This window comes from Lepus europaeus, chromosome 4 (genome assembly GCF_033115175.1).
Source record: "Lepus europaeus isolate LE1 chromosome 4, mLepTim1.pri, whole genome shotgun sequence".
NCBI lineage: Eukaryota > Metazoa > Chordata > Mammalia > Lagomorpha > Leporidae > Lepus > Lepus europaeus.
In genome coordinates this window covers 35,897,911-35,918,596 of record NC_084830.1, presented here as the reverse complement: position 1 = coordinate 35,918,596, position 20,686 = coordinate 35,897,911, and the positions used below count along the sequence as shown (strand labels likewise).

At 39.4% G+C, this 20,686-nt stretch overlaps 1 protein-coding gene across 2 annotated transcripts in view; it reads right to left on the bottom strand.

Annotated features, from left to right (window-relative positions):
- ANGPT1 (angiopoietin 1) overlaps positions 1–20,686 on the bottom strand; it is a 255,541-nt gene that overhangs the window by 27,240 nt on the left and 207,615 nt on the right. For both annotated transcript variants that reach the window (XM_062188110.1, XM_062188111.1), the window contains exon 7: positions 14,817–14,983. In XM_062188110.1, the coding sequence (XP_062044094.1) occupies positions 14,817–14,983 (167 nt within the window). The remainder of the gene's footprint in view (positions 1–14,816; positions 14,984–20,686) is intronic.

The following is a 20,686-nucleotide window of genomic DNA, read 5'->3' as shown; positions in this document are numbered from 1 at the left end:
AAATGCCCTAAACAGCACTCTGGCCTCAGAATCAGCCCTTAAGGCATTCGGATCTGGCTACAAAGCCCATGAGAGCACTTCAGGCATGGAAAGCCAAGACACTGTGGCAAAAAAATGGCCTACATAGAAGATCTCTGTGAGTAAGATCTCAGTGGAAAGAAAGGGCCATCAAAGAAGGAAGTACCTTTCTCTAAAGGGAGGAGAGAACTTCCATTTTGCTTTTGGCCCCATCTAAATACTGACAGACTTTGTGGACTCAAAAGAATTCCATAGCCTTAGCATCTCATGATAAGAGCCTCAGGTGTTCACTGACATCATAAATAAGAATGTCAATTGTTAAATCAACAACAGGAGTAACTGTGCACTTGCTCCCCATGTAGGACCTCTGTCCTTAATGAGTTATACTATGAGAATTATCTGTAAAAGTTGTCTTCAACTAGTACTAGTACTTTATATTTTGTGTGTCTGTGTGGGTACAAACTATTGAAAACTTTACTTAGTACAGAGTTGATCTTCTGTATATAAAGATAATTAAAAATGAATCTTAATGAAGAATGGGATGGGAGAGGGAGTAGGAGGTAGGATGGGAGTGGGGGTGGCAGGGCGGGTATTGGGGGAAGAACTTCTATATTCCAAAAGCTGTACCTATGAAATTTATGTTTATTAAATAAAAACTTTCTAGAAAAAAGTAGCATGCATGGTGTCTGATTTTGTTACCAATGGGTCATTTCTGCATTAGCATCACCTTGACATAATTGGTAGAATTGAGATACTTAGGTTTATGTCAAGATAAGAACCTAGGATTTGGAACTGAAAAAGAGACATATACTTTAAACAAACATCCTTGTTGAATATATTCACACTCAAGTTGGAAAAAACTGGCATGTTTCCAGGAAAACAACAACAACATGAAGGACATTTGATGGCTGGCTGGATAGATGAATGAATGCTAACTCAGATTTCAAAAGAACTACAATATATTTTAAGAGAACACTTTTAGTAAAGCTATGTAGATGGAAGCAAAGCTATATTCCATTAAAAGAAATGAACAAGATAGATATTGTGTCTATTTTATTACTATTTTATTTGCTTGGCATTATGTGAAATGAAAATTCTTGCACATCATTTACAGGTAGAGATAAAAGAAACAGAAGAATCTTCACATGACTAGATCAGTGAAGTGAATCTTATCCAAGCAACAACCCCATGAAATAAAGGACATAGTGCTTTATTAAAAAATCTTTCATAAAAATTTTCATATGCTGTCCTATAATAAACCTCAGAAGGCAAGAATTTTGACTTACTGGTCCCTGAATTTCAGGCTTCATGATCAATAGTTGCAACACACTAGTCATCTCTGTTTATTGACTTCCATACAAAAAATCTTTGTTGGTATATTTTTCATGTATTCATAAAGTATTGTGTCCTTTCCAGACCCATGCCAAGCATTATGAAGAGATACTTGCCCTTGCAGAGGTGAACATAGGCTAACAGAAACCAGCCAATTACAACCCTGTGAGGTGAGGGCTCTGATAAAGATAAGCACACAGCACAGCCCACGGAAGAGGTTCCTTATCCATTCTGTACTCAAAGACTTAGCTAAGTCTTCAAGGATAAAGAAAATCAAGTTAGGAGAAGAGATTACACACTTGAAGGATGGGTTTTGGGATCTATGGTGTTTTGTTTCACCCAGTGGCTTGCACAGTGTTGTCACTCATGTTTAATGAATAAAGTGATCAAAATTGTGAGGGGAAAACATAATGCAAGGAAAGGGCATTTCATAGGTGTTGTTCTCTCTAATTGCAGTCTTTCTTCCGTGTGTTGCTGGTTGGCTGGACTGCTTTGCTCTTAACACAATGGTTGGCCGTTACCCACTGAAGTTCTATGCTTAGGCAATGTCTAACTACTTGTAATTTGCCTAATAAGTGATACTGTGTCATATTTCTGAGCCCTCACTTAAGCTGTTCTCTGCTCTACCCCAACTCTAAATTAGTCTCCAGTTAAATTTTATTGCCATATTTTTATGTCAATTTAGGTCAATCTCCCAATATATATCAGCACCCTTTTTTCATGCCACATTTGTATTTTTTAAATTTTGTTTACTTATTTTTATTTATTTGAAAGTAGTGAAATAGATACAGAGTGAGAGCAAGAGAGAGAGAGAGAGAAGGAAAAAAGAAAAAAGAAGAGGAGAGGAGAAGGGGGGGGAGGGGAGGAGAGAGGAGTGTTGGAGAGGAGAGGAGAAGAGAGGAGGGTAGGGGAGGGTAGAAGAGAGGAGGGGAGGGGAGGGGAGAGGAGGGGAGGGGAGGGGAGGGGAGGGGAGGGGAGGGGAGAGGAGAGGAGAAGAGAGGAGAGAAATCTTCCTTTTTCTGGCTCACTCCCCAAATCTTTGCAACCTCCAGAGCTGGGCCAACTGAAGCCAGGAGCCTGAAACTCAACTCAGGTCTTCATGTTGATGGCAGAGACCCAAATACTTGAGGTATCATCCACTTCCTCCCAGAACACACATTAGCAAGAAACTGGAATCAGAAGCAAAGTTGGCACTTGAACACAAGCACTTCAGTGTGGGATGTGGGCATCCCAAGCAGCATCTTAAACATTGGGCTAAACAGCCACCCCCATGCATATATTTTTTAGGGAACAGTGTTCAAGGCATTGTGATTGCCTATTTGCCTGTCTGCTATCCACCCGCTCCTATAACATCACACATGTGATGTTCACACATCCATGAATATACACATGCCAGACTCGACTGAAATATCTGCAGACATTTTATCCTAGGATAACATGTACCTGGCAACATAACAAATATATAATTCAGGGAAGACAGAGCCTCGTTTTTTTCAGTGGTAGATAGCACTAGGGGAGTCCAGAGCAGTGCTCACAATACATTCCCTTTGCACGATTTCCTGCAGGCAGTGCTAGTTGGTTGTTGCAACACAGGCCAACACATAGCATAGCATAGCAGTTATCTGAGTTCTAGCATTACTCATCCTGTAACAGGGATCCACTGGGAATTCTTAGACTTGACAGCACTAGGACACTTGTTTTTATTGGGTTGAAAAAATTCAAGACTATAGCAGCTGACACTAGCCTGCTTTAAAGTCTAGAGATTTTTCTTGACACCTAGAAGACCTGGAGAAGGTACACAGTGGCTTTGTAAGACTGTGCCTTGTCCATTTCTCTGAATATCTAGACAGTGTTTTTCCTCATCAATATTTCATGTCAGTCAAGAATAATAATATAAATGTTGTTAACTTAAAAAATTCTTCCTATGTTTAGAAAGTAGACACAATATAAATCATCGTCTAAAAAGAAGTAGCACACCTCAAATTGAAGAAATCATTTGAAAATGCAGGTAAAACTACTCGAAACCTTGAGTTTGAAAATCTATTCTAGAAATTAAAGAGATAGCAACTGGCAGAAGAGTCCTGGTATTTTTATAGTGTCTTCAGTAGAGAATGGCTGCAAAAAAATAACTTTTCTCTTAGTATTTCAACACATCTGCTACTGGCTTCAGCCAGGGCCATATGACCCAGAGGATCAGAGAAATGAGAAACATTTCACTAAGAAAAGTGAAACAACTTTTCCAATATGTACAAAAATGTAGGCTCAAATTTACATGAGAGGCTCAAGAGAATTCTTTTCAATCCACACGAATTTGTTTTGTCCTTGAAATACACACATGGCATGGGAGTTTAATGACTCAAAAAATACTGGAAAAAAAATAGATTCATGGAATTTTACTCCTGAGGATCAGAGATTTGGAAAAGTAAAGCAACTTGTCCGAGACCATTCACAAAAGTAACTGCAGATTCAAGTCTACAGCTCATGCCTCTGGATTCCCTACACACTGTTTTACACATTATATCAAAAGACTTCCCAGTAAAGTCACAGCCAAAAATTAACCTGAGGTAGAAATACAGTTAAAAGCCAAAGGATTTTCACCACTTTTTAAAGTTTGGTAAAAATGATTTGCTCCTTTCTTTGTGTAGAATGTTTTCTAGGGTGAGGCTTATGATAGCATCAATTAGTTCAGTTCTGTTCTAATAGTATCATTGATCTCTAGCATATAATAAGACAATAAAGTACAAATATCCCAAAATATGTACATTTTATAGTCAGATGATAACTTGCTTGTTATGAATGGCTAACATTACCATTTAGACTGATACAATGCTCTATTGGTTAAAAGAAAGACCCATTATACCATCTGTGATAAAGGATTTATTATCGTTAACACTATAAAAAGTAATTAATTTTAGAATACAACTGTTTCCTGGATCTGAAGAAAAAAAATCACATGAAAATCAATTTTTAATAAATTTTGTTTTTAATTTTTAAATTTTTTGACAGGCAGAGTGGACAGTGAGAGAGAGAGAGACAGAGAGAAAGGTCTTCCTTTTGCCATTGGTTCACCCTCCAATGGCTGCTGCGGCCGGCGCGCTGCGGCCAGCGCACTGCGCTGATCCGAAGGCAGGAGCCAGGTGCTTATCCTGGTCTCCCATGGGGTGCAGGGCCCAAGCATTGGGCCATCCTCCACTGCACTCCCTGGCCACAGCAGAGAGCTGGCCTGGAAGAGGGGCAACCGGGACAGAATCCGGCACCCTGACCAGGACTAGAATCCGGTGTGCCGGCGCCGCAAGGCAGAGGATCAGCCTATTGAGCCGCGGTGCTGGCCAATTTCTAATAAAATCTTAATTAAAATTATACCATCCCAGAAGTAAAGCTATAAATTTCTTTGTTTAGTTTTCTTTTTCTTTATATGCCTGAGTAGTACAAGGGTGCTTCAAAAAGTTTAAGAGGATAAGATTAAAAGATAACTTTAATTTTGTGCAAAAGGACTTTGAAACCCATACATAGTTTTTTTGTAGGAAACACTTTCCATGAACTATTGAAGATCTCTCACACAAATAATCTATTTCCAACTGGTAAAATAATAGTTTCTAAACTATGTTCTACTGATTCTTTTTTTTTTTTTTTTTTTTTTGGACAGGCAGAGTGGACAGTGAGAGAGAGAGAGACAGAGAGAAAGGTCTTCCTTTTTCCGTTGGTTCACCCCCCCAATGGCCACTGTGGCCGGTGTACTGCGACCAGTGCACCGCGCTGATCTGAAGCCAGGAGCAAGGTACTTCTCCTGGTCTCCCATGGGGTGCAGAGCCCAAGTGCTCCACTGCACTCCCTGGCCACAGCAGAGAGCTAGACTGGAAAAGGGGCAACCAGGACAGAATCCAGTGCCCCGACTGGGATTAGAACCCAGTGTGCTGCAGCCACAGGCGGAGGATTAGCCTATTGAGCCGTGGCGCTGGTCCTCTACTGATTCTTAAAAAAAAAAAAAATTGATTTATTTATTTGAAAGGCAGAGTTACAGAGAGAGGCAAGAGAGAGAGAGACAGAGAGAGAAAGAGACACCTTCCATCAACTGGTTCATCCCTACATGGGTCCAATGGCCTAGGCTAGGCTGAGTCAAAACCAGGAGGCAGGAGTTTCTTCCAGGTCTCCAATGTGAGTGCATGGGCCCAAGTACTTGGGCTACCTTATGCTGTTTTCCCAGGCAGATTAGCGGAACTAAATTGGCAGTGGAACAGCTGGGATGTGAATTGGTGACCATATGGGATGCCAGTGTCATAGGCAGTGGATTAACCTGATATGCCACAATGCCAGCCCCTCTAATGATGTTTTAGACACTATCAAGGTGAAGGCCAAAGAGGCATGCTCAAATCCCCATCAAAGCAAGTCAGCTTTACATACTGTATATTTTACCTTCCTTTGTAAGATATTTTTTCCTGAGAAAGTACATAATCCACTGGAAAAATAAAAGCAAAACCTTACCAAATGAATTAAACTTAGTTCCACCAACTATGGGACAAACAGAACGTTTTTAACTTTGGATGGTACACAATGGGAAGTGCACATTATCATTTTTATAACATTCTTGTCAAAAGCTTTAACCTGGGGGCTGCCACTTGTGACTCCAAGATGCCAGATTGGAGCACTGGTTCAAGTCCTAGTTGCTCCACTTCCAATTCAGCTTCTTGCTAATACATCTAGAAAGTAAGGCTGTAAGTTTACCAAGCACAAGGTTGTTTGCATACTCTTCATGATTAAAGGATACCATTCTTAAAGACAAGAAAACAACATATAAAATAGGTGACTTCCCCAAAGTACACCCTATGTTATCAGCTCGGTTAATCTGAGAACTCTGCTTATCAGTATCTGCTTGTTGTGAGATCACTAGCCATAGCTGGCCAAGAGGGGACATTGTGTGAGGTTTGGAAGGTGGAAGTGAAGCAGCACCCTGACTCTCAGGAAATCATCAGAAAAGATGAGGTCCAGAGGCAGAGGTGCTAGAAGTGTCACATTGTCCTTTCCTCTACCCAGCATCCAGCTTGGCTTCCTGGTTCTGGCGATGGCTCCAAGACCCACCACAAGTTGCTTGACTGTCAGACCACTGGTAACACTGGCACAGCAAGGTACCAGCTCTTTATAGAAATTTCCTTCTAGGGTCCCACGTTGGCAGCTTGACCAGCTCAGCTGGGTTCCTGAATTCCCTGTACACTATGGTTTGTGCACGATGCCAAGTTCCAAGCATCCATTTCAAACTTATTTCAATACTGTCCATCACGTTTCCCCGACTGAACACAACTGATAAAACTATCCAGTGGTGAAGCCAGATTTTTCCCAGCCTCCCTGTCTTTGATTCCTTTTCAATCAGAGCTCTGTCCAGTGGACCACAGCATTTCTTCAAACCCAGTTACTCTGTACTTCAAGATGTTTGCTGTGGTGGTGTGTTTGATATAACTAAATATATGTTTCAGGACCAGCAAAGCTTTCATGAGAAGTAAAAGGTCTCTGTAATCCTTAAACTGTGGAAGCTCTCACATATTTACTAAAGATAAAATTTATCACAGCATGGTACTGGTACAGAAACAGATGGATAGACCAATGGAACAGAATAGAAACACCAGAAATCAATCCAAACATTTACAGCCAACTCATATTTGATCAAATATCCAAAACCAATCCCTGGAGTAAGGACAGTCTATTCAATAGATGGTGCTGGGAAAATTGGATTTCCACGTGCAGAAGCATGAAGCAAGACCCCTACCTTTCACCTTACACAAAAATTCACTCAACATGGATTAAAGACTTAAATCTGCGACCCAACACCATCAAATTATTAGAGAGCATTGGAGAAACCCTGCAAGATATAGGTACTGGCAAAGACTTCTTGGAAAATACCCCGGAAGCACAGGCAGTCAAAGCCAAAGTGAACATTTGGGATTGCATCAAATTGAGAAGTTTCTGTACTGCAAAAGAAACAGTCAGGAAAGTGAAAAGGCAACTGACAGAATGGGAAAAAATATTTGCAAACTATACTACAGATAAAGGGTTGATAATCAGAATCTACAAAGAAATCAAGAAAATCCACAACAACAGAACAAACAACCCACTTAAGAGATGGGCCAAGGACCTCAATAGACATTTTTCGAAAGAGGAAATCCAAATGGCCAACAGGCACATGAAAAAATGTTCAAGATCACTAGCAATCAGGGAAATGCAAATCAAAACCACAATGAGGTTTCACCTCACCCCGGTGAGAATGGCTCACATTCAGAAATCTACCAACAATAGATGCTGGAGAAGATGTGGGGAAAAAGGGACACTAACCCACTGTTGGTGGGAATGCAAACTGGTGAAGTCACTGTGGAAGTCAGTCTGGAGATTCCTCAGAAACCTGAATATAACACTACCATACAACCCAGCCATCCCACTCCTTGGAATTTACCCAAAGAAAACTAAATTGGCAAACAAAAAAGCCGTCTGCACATTAATGTTTATTGCAGCTCAATTCACAATAGCTAAGACCTGGAATCAACCCAAATGCCCATCAACAGTAGACTGGATAAAGAAACTATGGGACATGTACTCTATAGAATACTATACAGCAGTCAAAAACAATGAAACCTGGTCATTTGCAACAAGATGGAGGAATCTGGAAAACATCATGCTGAGTGAATTAAGCCAGTCCCAAAGGGACAAATATCATATGTTTTCCCAGATCGGTGACAGCTAACTGAGCACCAAAGGGGAAACCTGTTGAAGTGAAATGGACACTATGAGAAACAGTGACTTGATCAGCTCTTGTCCTGACTGTTGATGTACAATGTAATACTTTATCTATTTTAGTATTTTTTTGTTATGGTACTGGTGGTTGAACTCTGTAATTAACACACAATTATTCTTAGGTGTTTAAATTTTAACTGGTAAGTGATCCCTGTTAAATATAAGAGTGGGAAAAAGAGAGGGAGGATATGTACAATTGGGGACATGCTCAATCGGACTTGCCTCAAATGGTGGAGTTAGAAATGTGCCTGGGGATTCCAATACAATCCCATCAAGGTGGCATGTACCAATGCCATCTCACTAGTCCAAGTGATCATCTTCAGGTCACAATTGATCACACTGATAGGTCTAAAAGTCAAAGGGATCACACAAACAAGACTAGTGTCTACTAATACTAACTGATAGAATCAAAAAGGGAAAAAACGATCCAACATGGGAAGCAGGAGACACAGCAGACCCATAGAATAGCAGATGTCCTAAACAACACTCTGGCCTCAGAATCAGCCCTTAAGGCATTCGGATCTGGCTCAAGAGCCCATGAGAGTATTTTAGGCATGGAAAGCCAAGACACTCTGGAAAAAAAAAAAAAAAAGACCTAAATGAAAGATCTCTGGGAGTGAGATCCCAGTGGAAAGAATGGGGCCATCAAAGAAGGAGGTACCTTTCTCTGAAGGGAGGAGAGAACTTCCACTTTGACTATGACTCTATCAGAATAAGATTGAAGTCGGTGAACCCTAAAGGCTTCCATAGCCTTGGCAACTCATGACTAGAGCCTAGGGAGATTACTGACACCATAAACAAGAGTGTCAAATTGTTAAATCAACAACAGGAGTCACTGTGTACTTATGTCTCATGTGAGATCTGTCCTTAATGTGTTGTCCAATGTGAAGTAATGCTATAACTAGTACTGAAACAGTATTTTTACACTTTGTGTTTCTGTGTGTGTGCAATCTGATGAAATCTTTACTTAGTATATACTGAATTGATCTTCTGTATCTAAAGATAATTGAAAATGAAAAAAAAATTGGTTTTAAATTGGAAATTGCATAGAAAATTAATAAATTTTTTAAAAATATCATGTAGGATCTCTGTCCTTAATGTGCTGTTCATTGTGATTTAATGCTATAACTAGTACTCCAACAGTATTTTTCACTTTGTGTTGCTATGTGGGGGCAAACTGTTGAAATCTTTACTTAATATATACTAAACTGATCTTCTGTATATAAAGAGAATTGAAAATGAATCTTGATGTGATTGGAGGGGAGAGGGAGCGGGAGAGGGGAGGGTTGGGGGTGGGAGGGAAGTTGTGGGGGGGAGCCATTGTAATCCATAAGCTGTACTTTGGAAATTTATATTCATTAAATAAAAGTTTAAAAAAAAAGAAAGAAAAACTAATTCATAAGTTGATTATTATAATTTATGATGTTTATTTGTTCTTCTTCCCTCTCCAACTGTTTAAGAAAAAAAAGATAAAATTTATCAAAAATTGAAAGGCTATAAAAATAGAAAGTGATTGACTACGTAAAGGTAGTTCTATGTTAGAGAATAATTTTTGACTCGCAAGGAACTTTACATATCCTAGAAAAATAGATTGTGGTGCTGTATTGTCACCTACATAGCATGATGGATCCACAGGAACAGAGAGCATCCACGTGGGCCTCTGGGAAAGCAGTATAGGGAGATTCATGCGGGGGTGGGGCGAAGGGGGATCTGCAGCAGTGTGAAGGAAGCAAGAATGAACAAAGGGAAAAATAGGCCTCATATGCAGCCAAAGTACAGGCCTTGGAACTCTGGGCCTTGGATTGCTCTTCAGGATTGCTGTGAGCTGAGGAAAAGGGGCCATTGTTATACGCCTGTATGGATCCGTCACTGGGTGTGAGCTGTCTGCAGAAAGGAGCAGTGGTCTTGGGTGATGTGCTCTCCTCAGCCACAGGCAATGCCTGAAGCGTGGGCCTCAGGGCAAGCAGTAAGCCAACAACACTCCTGGCAAGTGGAGAGCCTAGTGCCTCAGTTCTGCAGGGGAGGATGGACTGGCATAACACAGAATCTATCATCTACCAGCATAGGTGGCACAGAAGACTTCCAGTATTAATAAAGTAAATTGGCCCCTGTACTAGTATATTTGAATCCCTGAGTAAAGGGCTGCAACCTAACTTTTGTACATAATCAAACTAAAACCCTAATTGCATTATTTGCCCTTGTAACAAGTAGCTGGGTCCCAGCAATCACAGCACTGAACTTCAATCATAGGTGGCCAACTGTTCAAGTCATGTTCAAATAGGGCAAACCCCAACCTGGAACCAATCCAACTTTCTCTGTGCTACATGACTGCTTTCTATGTGTCACTTCACTTTTTCCATCCATAAATGCTCTTCAGATCACATTGCAAGTGGGAGTCTCCCTGAATGTACCCTGGTTCTGAGAAATGCTCAATTTGTGAATCTTTCCTTAAATTTAATTGGAAAAAGTTTTTCTTTTGACACTGGGATAAGAAAGAATCTTAAAGATTTAAGAGGTATTTATCTGTGGCCAGTGCTGTGGCATAGTGACATAGCGGGTAAAGCTGCCACCTGTAGTGCTGGCATCCCATATGGGCACTGGTTCGAGTCCTGGATGCTCTACTTACAAGCCGGCTCTTTGCTATGGCCTGGGACAGCAGTCCTTGGGCCCCTGCACCTGCGTGGGAGACCCTGAAGAAGCTCCTGACTCCTGGAGTCAGATTGGCCCAGCTGCAGTGATCGCAGACATTTGGGGAGTGAATCAGTGGATAGAAGACCTCTCTCCTCTCTCTCTCTCTCTCTCTCTCTATATATATATATATATATATGTGTGTGTGTGTGTGTGTGTGTATATATATATATATACATATATATATATATATAGCCTGTCTGTAACTCTGCCTTTCAAATAAATCTGAAAACAAAAGAGGTATTCATTTGACAGAGTAAGGTGTGTAGAAATATTGAGGGTTTAGGGAGATTGTAAGTAGTTACTGCAACAGACTCAGCACCACAGTGAGGAAGGCCCTGGGGTGAGTGTAGGGGAAACTACGGCAGTAGCAGCCGGATGAGTAAGTAGCAGTCAGCTCGCGAAGGACCTTCATGGTAGATTTTAGCTTCGAGATATTTGAATGTTGTTGAAATACACAGATGAGGGAAAAGACCAAGTCTGATTGTGTGCTGGGAAAATCATCCCAACAATAATGTGGAAGATCTATTTGAGAGTGTTACAGATAGAGACAGGAAGTCTCTATAATAGTGTGGGTGTTAGATGATAAGTATCTGAATAATACTCCCTCCCTAGAGGAGATACTTAATAATTTTACATTGATTGTGTGCTATTTCACATGATATGTTTATCATGACACGCCTACATTATTTTTTTTTGTATTTATATTCTCTTGAGTTCTATAGATTTTGTCTTCTGTCTGAAAAAATTATCAATTGGGATTTCCTTGGAGGATAAAGAAAACTACATGTATCACACATACATTTGTATGCTTCTTTGCAGCACTTATTTTTAGTATGTGTTAAGAGTATGAAAAAAGTTTTATTTTTTACTTTTTTTTTTTTAATTTTTGACAGGCAGAGTGGACAGTGAGAGAGAGAGAGATAGAGAGAAAGGTCTTCCTTTGCCGTTGGTTCACCCTCCAATGGCCGCCGCGGTAGGCGCGCTGCGGCCAGCGCACCGCGCTGGTCCGATGGCAGGAGCCAGGTGCTTCTCCTGGTCTCCCATGGGGTGCAGGGCCCAAGCACTTGGGCCATCCTCCACTGCACTCCCTGGCCACAGCAGAGAGCTGGCCTGGAAGAGGGGCAACCGGGATAGGATCGGTGCCCCGACCGGGACTAGAACCCGGTGTGCCGGCGCCGCAAGGCGGAGGATTAGCCTAGTGAGCCGCGGCGCCGGCTATTTTTTACTTTTAAATGTTTTCTTTATTTGAGAGACAAGGACACACAGAGAAAGCACTCCTATGCACTAATTCACACCACCCCCCACCAAAATACCCACAGCAATTGGAGAGGGGACAGGGCTGAAGCTGGGAACTCAATCCAGGTGCCCCGCACAGGAGGCAGAATTCAATCATTTGAGCCATTGCTGCTGACTTTGAGTGTCTGAAATTAGCAGGAAATGGGAGCCTGGAGCTGGAGCTGGTAATTGAACCTATACTCTCTGATGTGGGGGTACAAGCCTCCTAACCAGCCTCTTAATTGCTAAGCCAAATGTCCAACCTGTTTTCTTTTTATTTTTCAATTAAATCTGTATACCATGGTTAAACATATTCCAAGCATTTTCAAAATAAAAATTCCAAGACAGAATTTGAGAGAGGAAAACATGAAGATGAAAATATTTTAAAAAGCCTAGCACGAATTCCATAATTTTAAATTTTAGTTGGAATTTCATTGCATCAGAATAAATTGACCAAATCCTCAATTCTTTAAAATATGCCTAATACCACCTATCGCAAAAAGACATTATGAAAGTCAATGATTAAAGTGTTAAAATGATTTCTTAAATTATAAAGCATGAGGCACATCTTAGCATGAATATTCTGCCTAACTTATCACAGAGAGGTGGCCTGATGCAGAGGGAAGAGGAATGAATGGAGAAAAAGCACAGCAAAACAATGATGGACACCTGGCATCTATCCCTTGCCACGTGTGACACTCCTGGTTTCAGAGAAACAGCAGTGGGCATGAAAAACACCATTTTATAGCAGGCTTACGCTAGCTAATCTTCTACCAGAGTGGGCATCGCGTTTTCACAAGTGCTGACTCTCCGTCTGAAGGGTATGCGCCTCATCCTAGATGGGAAGACATACTTGTTGTCATAGATTTATACCATTCGGGTGAGGATACAGAATCACATAGATGTTGGAGGAATGAGAAGCACTCAATGAAGCCAGTGGAGCACTGTACACAGGAAGTAAGTATCCCTTCCTCCAGAAGATGCTAGAATGACACTTATATCACATACCCTGAGGCCTACTGCGGATGCCAAGAGTCCTCCTAACCTTGCCCAACAGTCTTGGTCTCCCTACCACTACTGCAGTATTACACTCACATGAACACACATGTACACACATACATACAAAGAACCACCTATGAAGAACCAAGAGACACTCTGGAAAGGAACCAAAGCAAATTCTTCAGGAGCCTAGAAAAAGACTAAACTAATTATTTGCTAGTCCTATTGTCAAGCTGTCTGACATTAGCCAAGTTTCATATAGTTTCAAGTTTCACTTCAAAACATTTACATAAGAGTACCCCTGATGTTTTACAGTGGTTTTCCTTGTTACAAAACTCTCAAAATATTGACCTCCTTGGAAACATTTCTTCTTACACTCCATTGCATTTTATAAATGTCTCTTCTTTGGTTTCTTGAGTTGCCATTAAGTGCACCCTGGCTCCTCCCATGAGAATCTCAACTCTTTAGATCTAGTTTTTTGTCCTCTATTGTGGTGACATCATCACTATTTGTTAAGAAAATGATTATTGTGTCTCCAAGGTTCCATCCCCATACGTAATCCATTAAAATAAAATGAGTTGTGCCATGAAAAAGATGCAGATTCAAACCCCTAAGGAATCGTATGTCCTGAGAAGACAAATAAGCAACAGAAACAACTCAACACGGAAATAGCCATACTGATTGGAAGGAAAAGCATAAAGCTTTCGTTGCAATCATTGCAATCTGTTTCAGGCACTACGTAATTGTGTTTATAAGCCAACAGAGTCACAATGTTGAGAGCTAAACATCAGTGTAGCTCCAGTTTACTGATTATGAAGCTGAGGTACACAGAGTGAAAAAACCTGCCATTTGCCAAGTGTTGCATTAATAGATAGTGGTATAAAAGTCACTAAGATGTCTTTCCTGGTCTCAAAGAATGCTGGTCACATTTTGAGCAGCCTTGTTTGTAACAAAGCTTGGCTGTGAGGCCTGTAAGACTAGAGACCTCCTCACTGACTGCCAAACGGCCAGTGCCTAAGAGAGTTCCTGGAACAGAGATGCTTACACAGTAAGCGCTTGTGGACTGAACAGCATATCATTTCCTTAGTCACACTTCTATCAGCTTTTTTTTTCTAATGCATGGGCTGCTCATTGAAAATATAATGATCAAACATACCTTGGATTCAGTGTATCAATTTTTACATCTGCAATGATGTATTTGGATTTTTCCCTTCATGTTATTTACCAAACATAACCTCTAAATTCTGCCCCATCTTGTCTTTAAATTAAATTGGAAATACAAAATTGTACTATTAACACTTTTATGAAATTGGAAAACATAATTTAAGAAAGGCAAATAAAGTAGGAATAGAAATTCCTCTGGTAGAAGAGAGATTACTTATTTCCAGCCAGTGTCTTCTCTGTTATCAGTGCATATGAATTCCTTGCACTTTCATCACAATAATTGCCCAAGAACAATGATATTAAGTTTCATTTAATTTACTCTCCTTTGAAATTTGAGCCAACACAAAAGGCAGTCAGTTTATGCAAGCTGAAATTTAAAACCGTGTAGAAATCTTTACAGGCTTTGCTGTATTTCTTTGTCATCAGCCTAGACAAACTGATTTTCCTTTTGAAGGATGATCTTTTTTTTTTTTTTTTCATTTGATTTTTTCACTTTTCCAACAAACCTGTTAAATGGCTAGGTCAAAGGTCATTGAGCAGGACACTGAAACAGGACTTACCTGTAGTTTTGCTTCTCATTTCCTATGTGGAACCTGTCATATTGTGAATAGGCCCGGTTTCCTTCCCAGTCCATTAACTCGATTCTTAGTGTATACTGCCTCTGACTGGTTATGGCAAAAATAAATTCATTTCCAAGCCAATATTCGCCAGAGGGATTTCCAAAACCCTGGGAAGAAAGATAGAGATGTAGTTATTTCTTTAGAGCGACACTCTTTTCGTGTTCAGCATTTAACTCTTTTCTAATAAAATTTCACATACTTTTTTCCAATTATTGACTTATTTCAACATATTTTTGCTATTTTCTCTTGATTGAGGCTTAGATATAACACTTATTACAATAAAATCTGTTATCCAATCCTGCATAGATGGAGACATTTTTGGATTAAATAAACTTGATTAATAGGTTTCCAGGGAACACTTCTCAATTCAAAGTTTGCTTCTGCAAATGTTTTTAAAACACTAGTTAATGCAATATTACTAAAGTAATTTGAACATTTTTCCACGAATACTGTCAGAGTAGTGTCAAACAAATTATTTAGCTATGGTGTTATTGTTCGTATTCCATTTCAATTATGTTCCCATAACAACTTTGCAGATTACCAGACCTTTGACTATGGCATTTATATTCTGAAAATATTAATAAGCAAACTTGTAAACCCATGACTACAATCACCTCTAGTACACTACCAGCATGCATTTGTAGTCTGAAGCAGAAGGGAGACTGGCAAAAGCCAGTGAGTGACCCTTAGCTGGCTGCTTTGCATTTGAGTCTCAGCATGATTCTTTTGTTCGCTGGAGCAATTCCAGGCAGAATTGTTAAATATTCAAAATAGTTCTTTTGTGGGAAGAAAATAAAGGAGGTCTCTAGAAAAAAGCTAAGTCTTAATGTTGGAGATCTTAGTGATAGGAAAAAAAAAAAACAAAGAATGGGTAGCATTCTAGGTTTTGGGTATTCATAGTGGCCTCCGAAAGTACTCTAGGGCAGTACTAGGAGTTCAATGCAGTTTTTCATCAACATAGCTCCTCATGACAGATCGTGAGCTCCATGATGATAGAAGTTTTATTTGCGAATCCTCAAAAACTAGTGCAGAACTGCACCCGCTGGGCTGTCAGAGAGGAAGGGAGGGTGAGGGAGAGAGGGAAAATGAGGCAGGAAAGGGAGGGATGATTCCAGCATTGCGCCCTTCAGGGAAATAGCCTTAACCACAGTTCTTGAAGACCATAGGGTTGAGCTTCAAGGAAGTGTCTCGAAAGGTGCTCAGAGGTATCACAGTCATTGGAGTTTTGCTTAGAAACAAAAAATTTTGGCTCCACACTAAGGCAAAACGTCTGAGAGTTAGCCACATAAACCTACATCTGCATAAGCTCCTGGATTTGTCTTGTGCACACTAATATCTAAAATATCACTTGCAGTGATCATAGGCTATACACCAATATTTCACAAGTAAAGCAGTTCTGGTCAATCGAGGCACTTATTAATAAGGCTTTTATTTATATTAAATATGAGAGACAGATTAAAATACTTACAGGAGTCCTTATTTTATCAATATGCATGACAATTTGGAAAACCATTGCTTTCTTTCAAACTTTATATCAGTTTTACAGAATTATAATTATAGAATTTTTCTTCACTGCTTTCTCCTTTAATGAATCAGTGTTCTTTTTCCTTCTTTGAGATATTCAGATGCACATACTTACTAAATATGCATTAAATACACTTGTATGTGACTGCCTCTACCTAATGAACTACTTACCAAAGGCTACTGGTGCTTGGTTTCAACCCCATTTATGCTGTTATTGTAGTGATAATATTTGTGATATGTTTTGTTGCTAAGTTAAAAGAGGGGAAAGAAGTTATTTCTTTTTTTTTATAAAATTCTAATTAAATAGCTAGGCTTACTCAACAAAAGCAAACAACTGAAAAAGTTGATCTCATAGAAATTGAATGCATACGGGTGATTACTTGGGGCTGGGGAAAGCAGGGAGTGAGGAGGGAAAGACTGATGAACAGATACCAAGTTATTATTAGATAGGAGAAAGAATTTCTGGTGTTCTACTACACAGTAGAGTGGGCATAGATAATGTGCTGTATATATTTTTTAAAGCTAGAAGAAAGGAATTTTGAGTGTTTTCACCATAAAGAAATTGTCAGTGTTTAAGGAGATACATTTATCCTGATTGGACATTTCCCAATGTACACCTGCAACACATGGTGCCCCATAAATACAATTTTTATATGTCTGATACAATCTTTAAGGAAGAGAAACCATTAAAAATACTTTTGAATTATATGTTGCTGAAAATGTAAAAGACTGGGTAAAATGTTGGGGGGGGGGTTAATTTATACTACTTTACATGTGTCTTTAAGCACTGTTATAGTTTAAAGAAACTCAAGATAGAGCTTGAATACATTCTACTTATGAGAAAGGTTTATGACCCTGAATTCCAGCCTTTGGCCCTACATTTTAAAAAATGGGTAAATGGGGACTGGTGTTGTGCACAGTGGGTTAAGTCGCCACTTGCTACACCAGCATCACATTCTGAGAGCCAGTTCCAGTCCTAGCTCTTCTGCTTCCAGCCAGCTTTAGGCTAATACATCTGGGAAGGCAGCAGATGATGACCTAAGTACTTGAGACCCTGCTACCCATGTGGGAGTCTCAGAGGGCACTCTAGCTCCTGGCTGTGGAGTGGCTCACTCCAGGCTGTTGTGGCCATTTGGGGAATAGACCAGCGGATGGAAGATTTCTCTCTGTCTCTCCCTTTTTCTCTATTGCTCTGCCTTTCAAATAAATCAATAAACAAATACATCTTTAAAAAATGGACAAATAAATGCTTGTTTATTTAAAGTTAAAATGAAATTTTAGTATATGTATGCACACTTTTAATGTTGTCTACCAGGGTCTTAGTTCCTTGATTCACTGAAAACTACTTGTCCAGACTGCACTGGGTTTATGTTCCACTAGAACATTGTAGAACTCATTGAAATTGGGCTTCCAGTGGCTCCTTTTTCTGTTTCGGAGAAGCTCAAGGCACACCTTGCAAAAGTTTCACAGTAACAGAAAACGCTGGCACAAATTTGGACATGCACCTATAGCAGCTTGTGCAACATAACAAGAAAAGCAGGAAGAGTGCAGCTTTCAGAGCTGAGAAGTCATAGAATTAGCACTTTCTCAGTCGCAGCAGCCCCTGGGAAGATAAAGAAAGACCCGTGGGCTTTTTCTAGCGTTTCTTCTCAACTCAGACATGTCAAAACTCCCTCTAGCCACTTGATGATTCCCTTTTCTGTGTGATCATTGAACAGGGATTCAGCAATTATTCTGAATGTGAATAAAGAGGCTAGGAATGATGAAGTGTTAAGTTTTAGGTCACATATTTCCATGCTGTTGAAAGCATTGTGTGGATAAAACTCCCCAGCTTCCCCAGGGAAAAGTGTGATCTTAGGCAAGCCTCAGGAATGGACCAGCAGCAGTGGAGTCATTCTTAGAAAAACCTCCATCCCTGTGCCTTGGCGTGCAGGCCAATAACCCCTCGGTTGAAAATAAATACCCCTTCCTAACACTTTGTTTTTTCTTCTTTCAGGAAAAAAGTGACTGAAAGAAAAGCAGTGAAATTTTCATCTAGAAACCAAAATCCTTGGTTTCATACACTTCCCCAAAATGCTTTATTATAGAGGCAAAATGTTTGGCTACCATGAATCAAAATGGCCGTTAGACAGTTCAGGGAGGAAACCTTCTAATAGCCCAGTACAGTGGTGCAGAAATGACTGTTTCATCGTAAAGATGAAAAATATGGGAAAGGAGAGGAAATGGGTTCCCACGTTAAGCAACTGGAATGGAGAGTCTAGTAGTCACGATCAGAGATCTAATGCATAGAACAAAGGCTTGGCTTGGATCAAGCAGCCTTTACTGCTCATCTCTGCTCCAGTAGGAAGCCTTGCTCTGACACACACATATTTGTTGTGGAACTTCCTGCTGTCTTTCTGAGCCTCAGTTTCCTTCTTTGTAAAATCTGGATTCAAAGTGTCATTTCCATATACAAAGCTGAGAGGATGAAATACGTAGAGACCTCAAAAAGTTCGTGGACAATGAAATTAAAAGATAAGTTTATGCTGGTGCAAAAATTTTTGAAATCCACATATATGAAGGGTCTTCAAACAGGTTATAGAAAATACATGTTATGAAAAACTATGCAGATTTAAAAATTTGTTTGCAATAAAATTAAGGGTAAGAAGCCTCCATTCTCCTCTGAATGAGCAAGAAAACAAACAAAAAAAAAATTCTAGAGGCTTGTCTTAGCCTGCAACTAATTAAATTAAAATTATTTAAAGGCTTTCAGATGATAGGGATTCTTGTATTGTAATGACAAGTTGAGCTTTGGTTTATACAAATGGGTATTACCATTTCAACCAAGAAGTTCATTATTAAGTAAAACGATAAGAGGAAATGATTGCAATGGGAGCTAAATTAAGGTAAAAGGCAAAACACGCTACCTTCTTATTCTTATATTAGTTTTCTGTTGCTGAAGAGTACCTGACTCCTTCAACTTTCTCTTGGTTCTATTTCTTTTAATCCCTCTCTGTCTGCATCTCACAAGTTTTATGATCTACAAATGAGGTAATTTTAGGTGACAAACCAAAAGTGGAGAATCATACAAATGTAATGTGGACTAGCCATTCCAAGTACAAACCAGAGAGAATGCATTAATCAGATCAGACTGCATGGTACACAAGGAAGGGGCATGCATCATAAAAACCCCATCTTCATAGTGAGGTCCACGTTCATCTTTTGATTAAGCATATATGGGACTTTACTTGGAAAAAAAATCACATTCATGAGTAAAAGATAGAGATGTCCAATATGCATCCAAAAAACAGGTTTGCACGTAACAGTTTACTACAGATCTATATTTTACTGCAAAATAACCTGTGACATTTATAAAAAAAAGCTTCTATAAAATTCAACACTGAAACAAAAATAGCAACAAACAAATACAAAAACAGAATTTCTTCTTTTTATGAATACAATCCAAGTATGAATGCGGTGTACTTCTATGAAAACTGGGCTCAGTTATGTCAATCATAGCAGTTTGAAAGATTTTGATTCCATAATTCAGATACATTGCTAATCAATTTGATTTATTCTCAGTTCCTTAATGAAAGAGTGAGAAAGACAACTGAATTTGACCTAAATGCCAACTTCAAATTGGTCTTTGTATTGAAATATAGTTTACTCAAAAAATTCATGCAGAGAAAAGATTAATATTCATTAGTTTTTGCCAAAACCTGCAGAAATGTTCAATTTCAGTTTGTTCTGCTCCAAGTTAATGAAATAATTGTCTCTGATACTTTATTTGTTTTGTCTGATAATATTTGTAGGAAGTGTCGACTTTTTACAGATGAAGCAAAATTGAAACCAGACATAGCACATGAATCCAATGGGTTTCATTTTTTTCCATACAAATTTTTAAAAGTAGCAGATAAGATTGAGCTGTAGCTTTCCAAAGGTGCTTTAATACACTCTAAAATTGTGTATCTCTGTCAACTGCTGAGAAAGACCACAAGAAAGATTTATTTTGAAATTTTCATTTTTTACATATTCTCATTTTAATGTGCCAGTGTTAGGGTACAGCTTAAAATGTATTCTTAACTTCCTTGCAGAAGTAAAAGGTTCCCAGAAGGTAAGGTACTCAGACTAAAATGGTTGTGTCCATAGGAATCTTTGTTTATAGGGGGTAATTGTTTTCAAGACAAAGCCAGTTTGTCTCCAGGGCATTAGTCACCACCTACTATGAAGTTAGGCCAGTTAGGGTACTATTTGGAACTTCCAGCTTCATTGATCTTTATATACAAAAGTACTGCTGATAAGTCTTG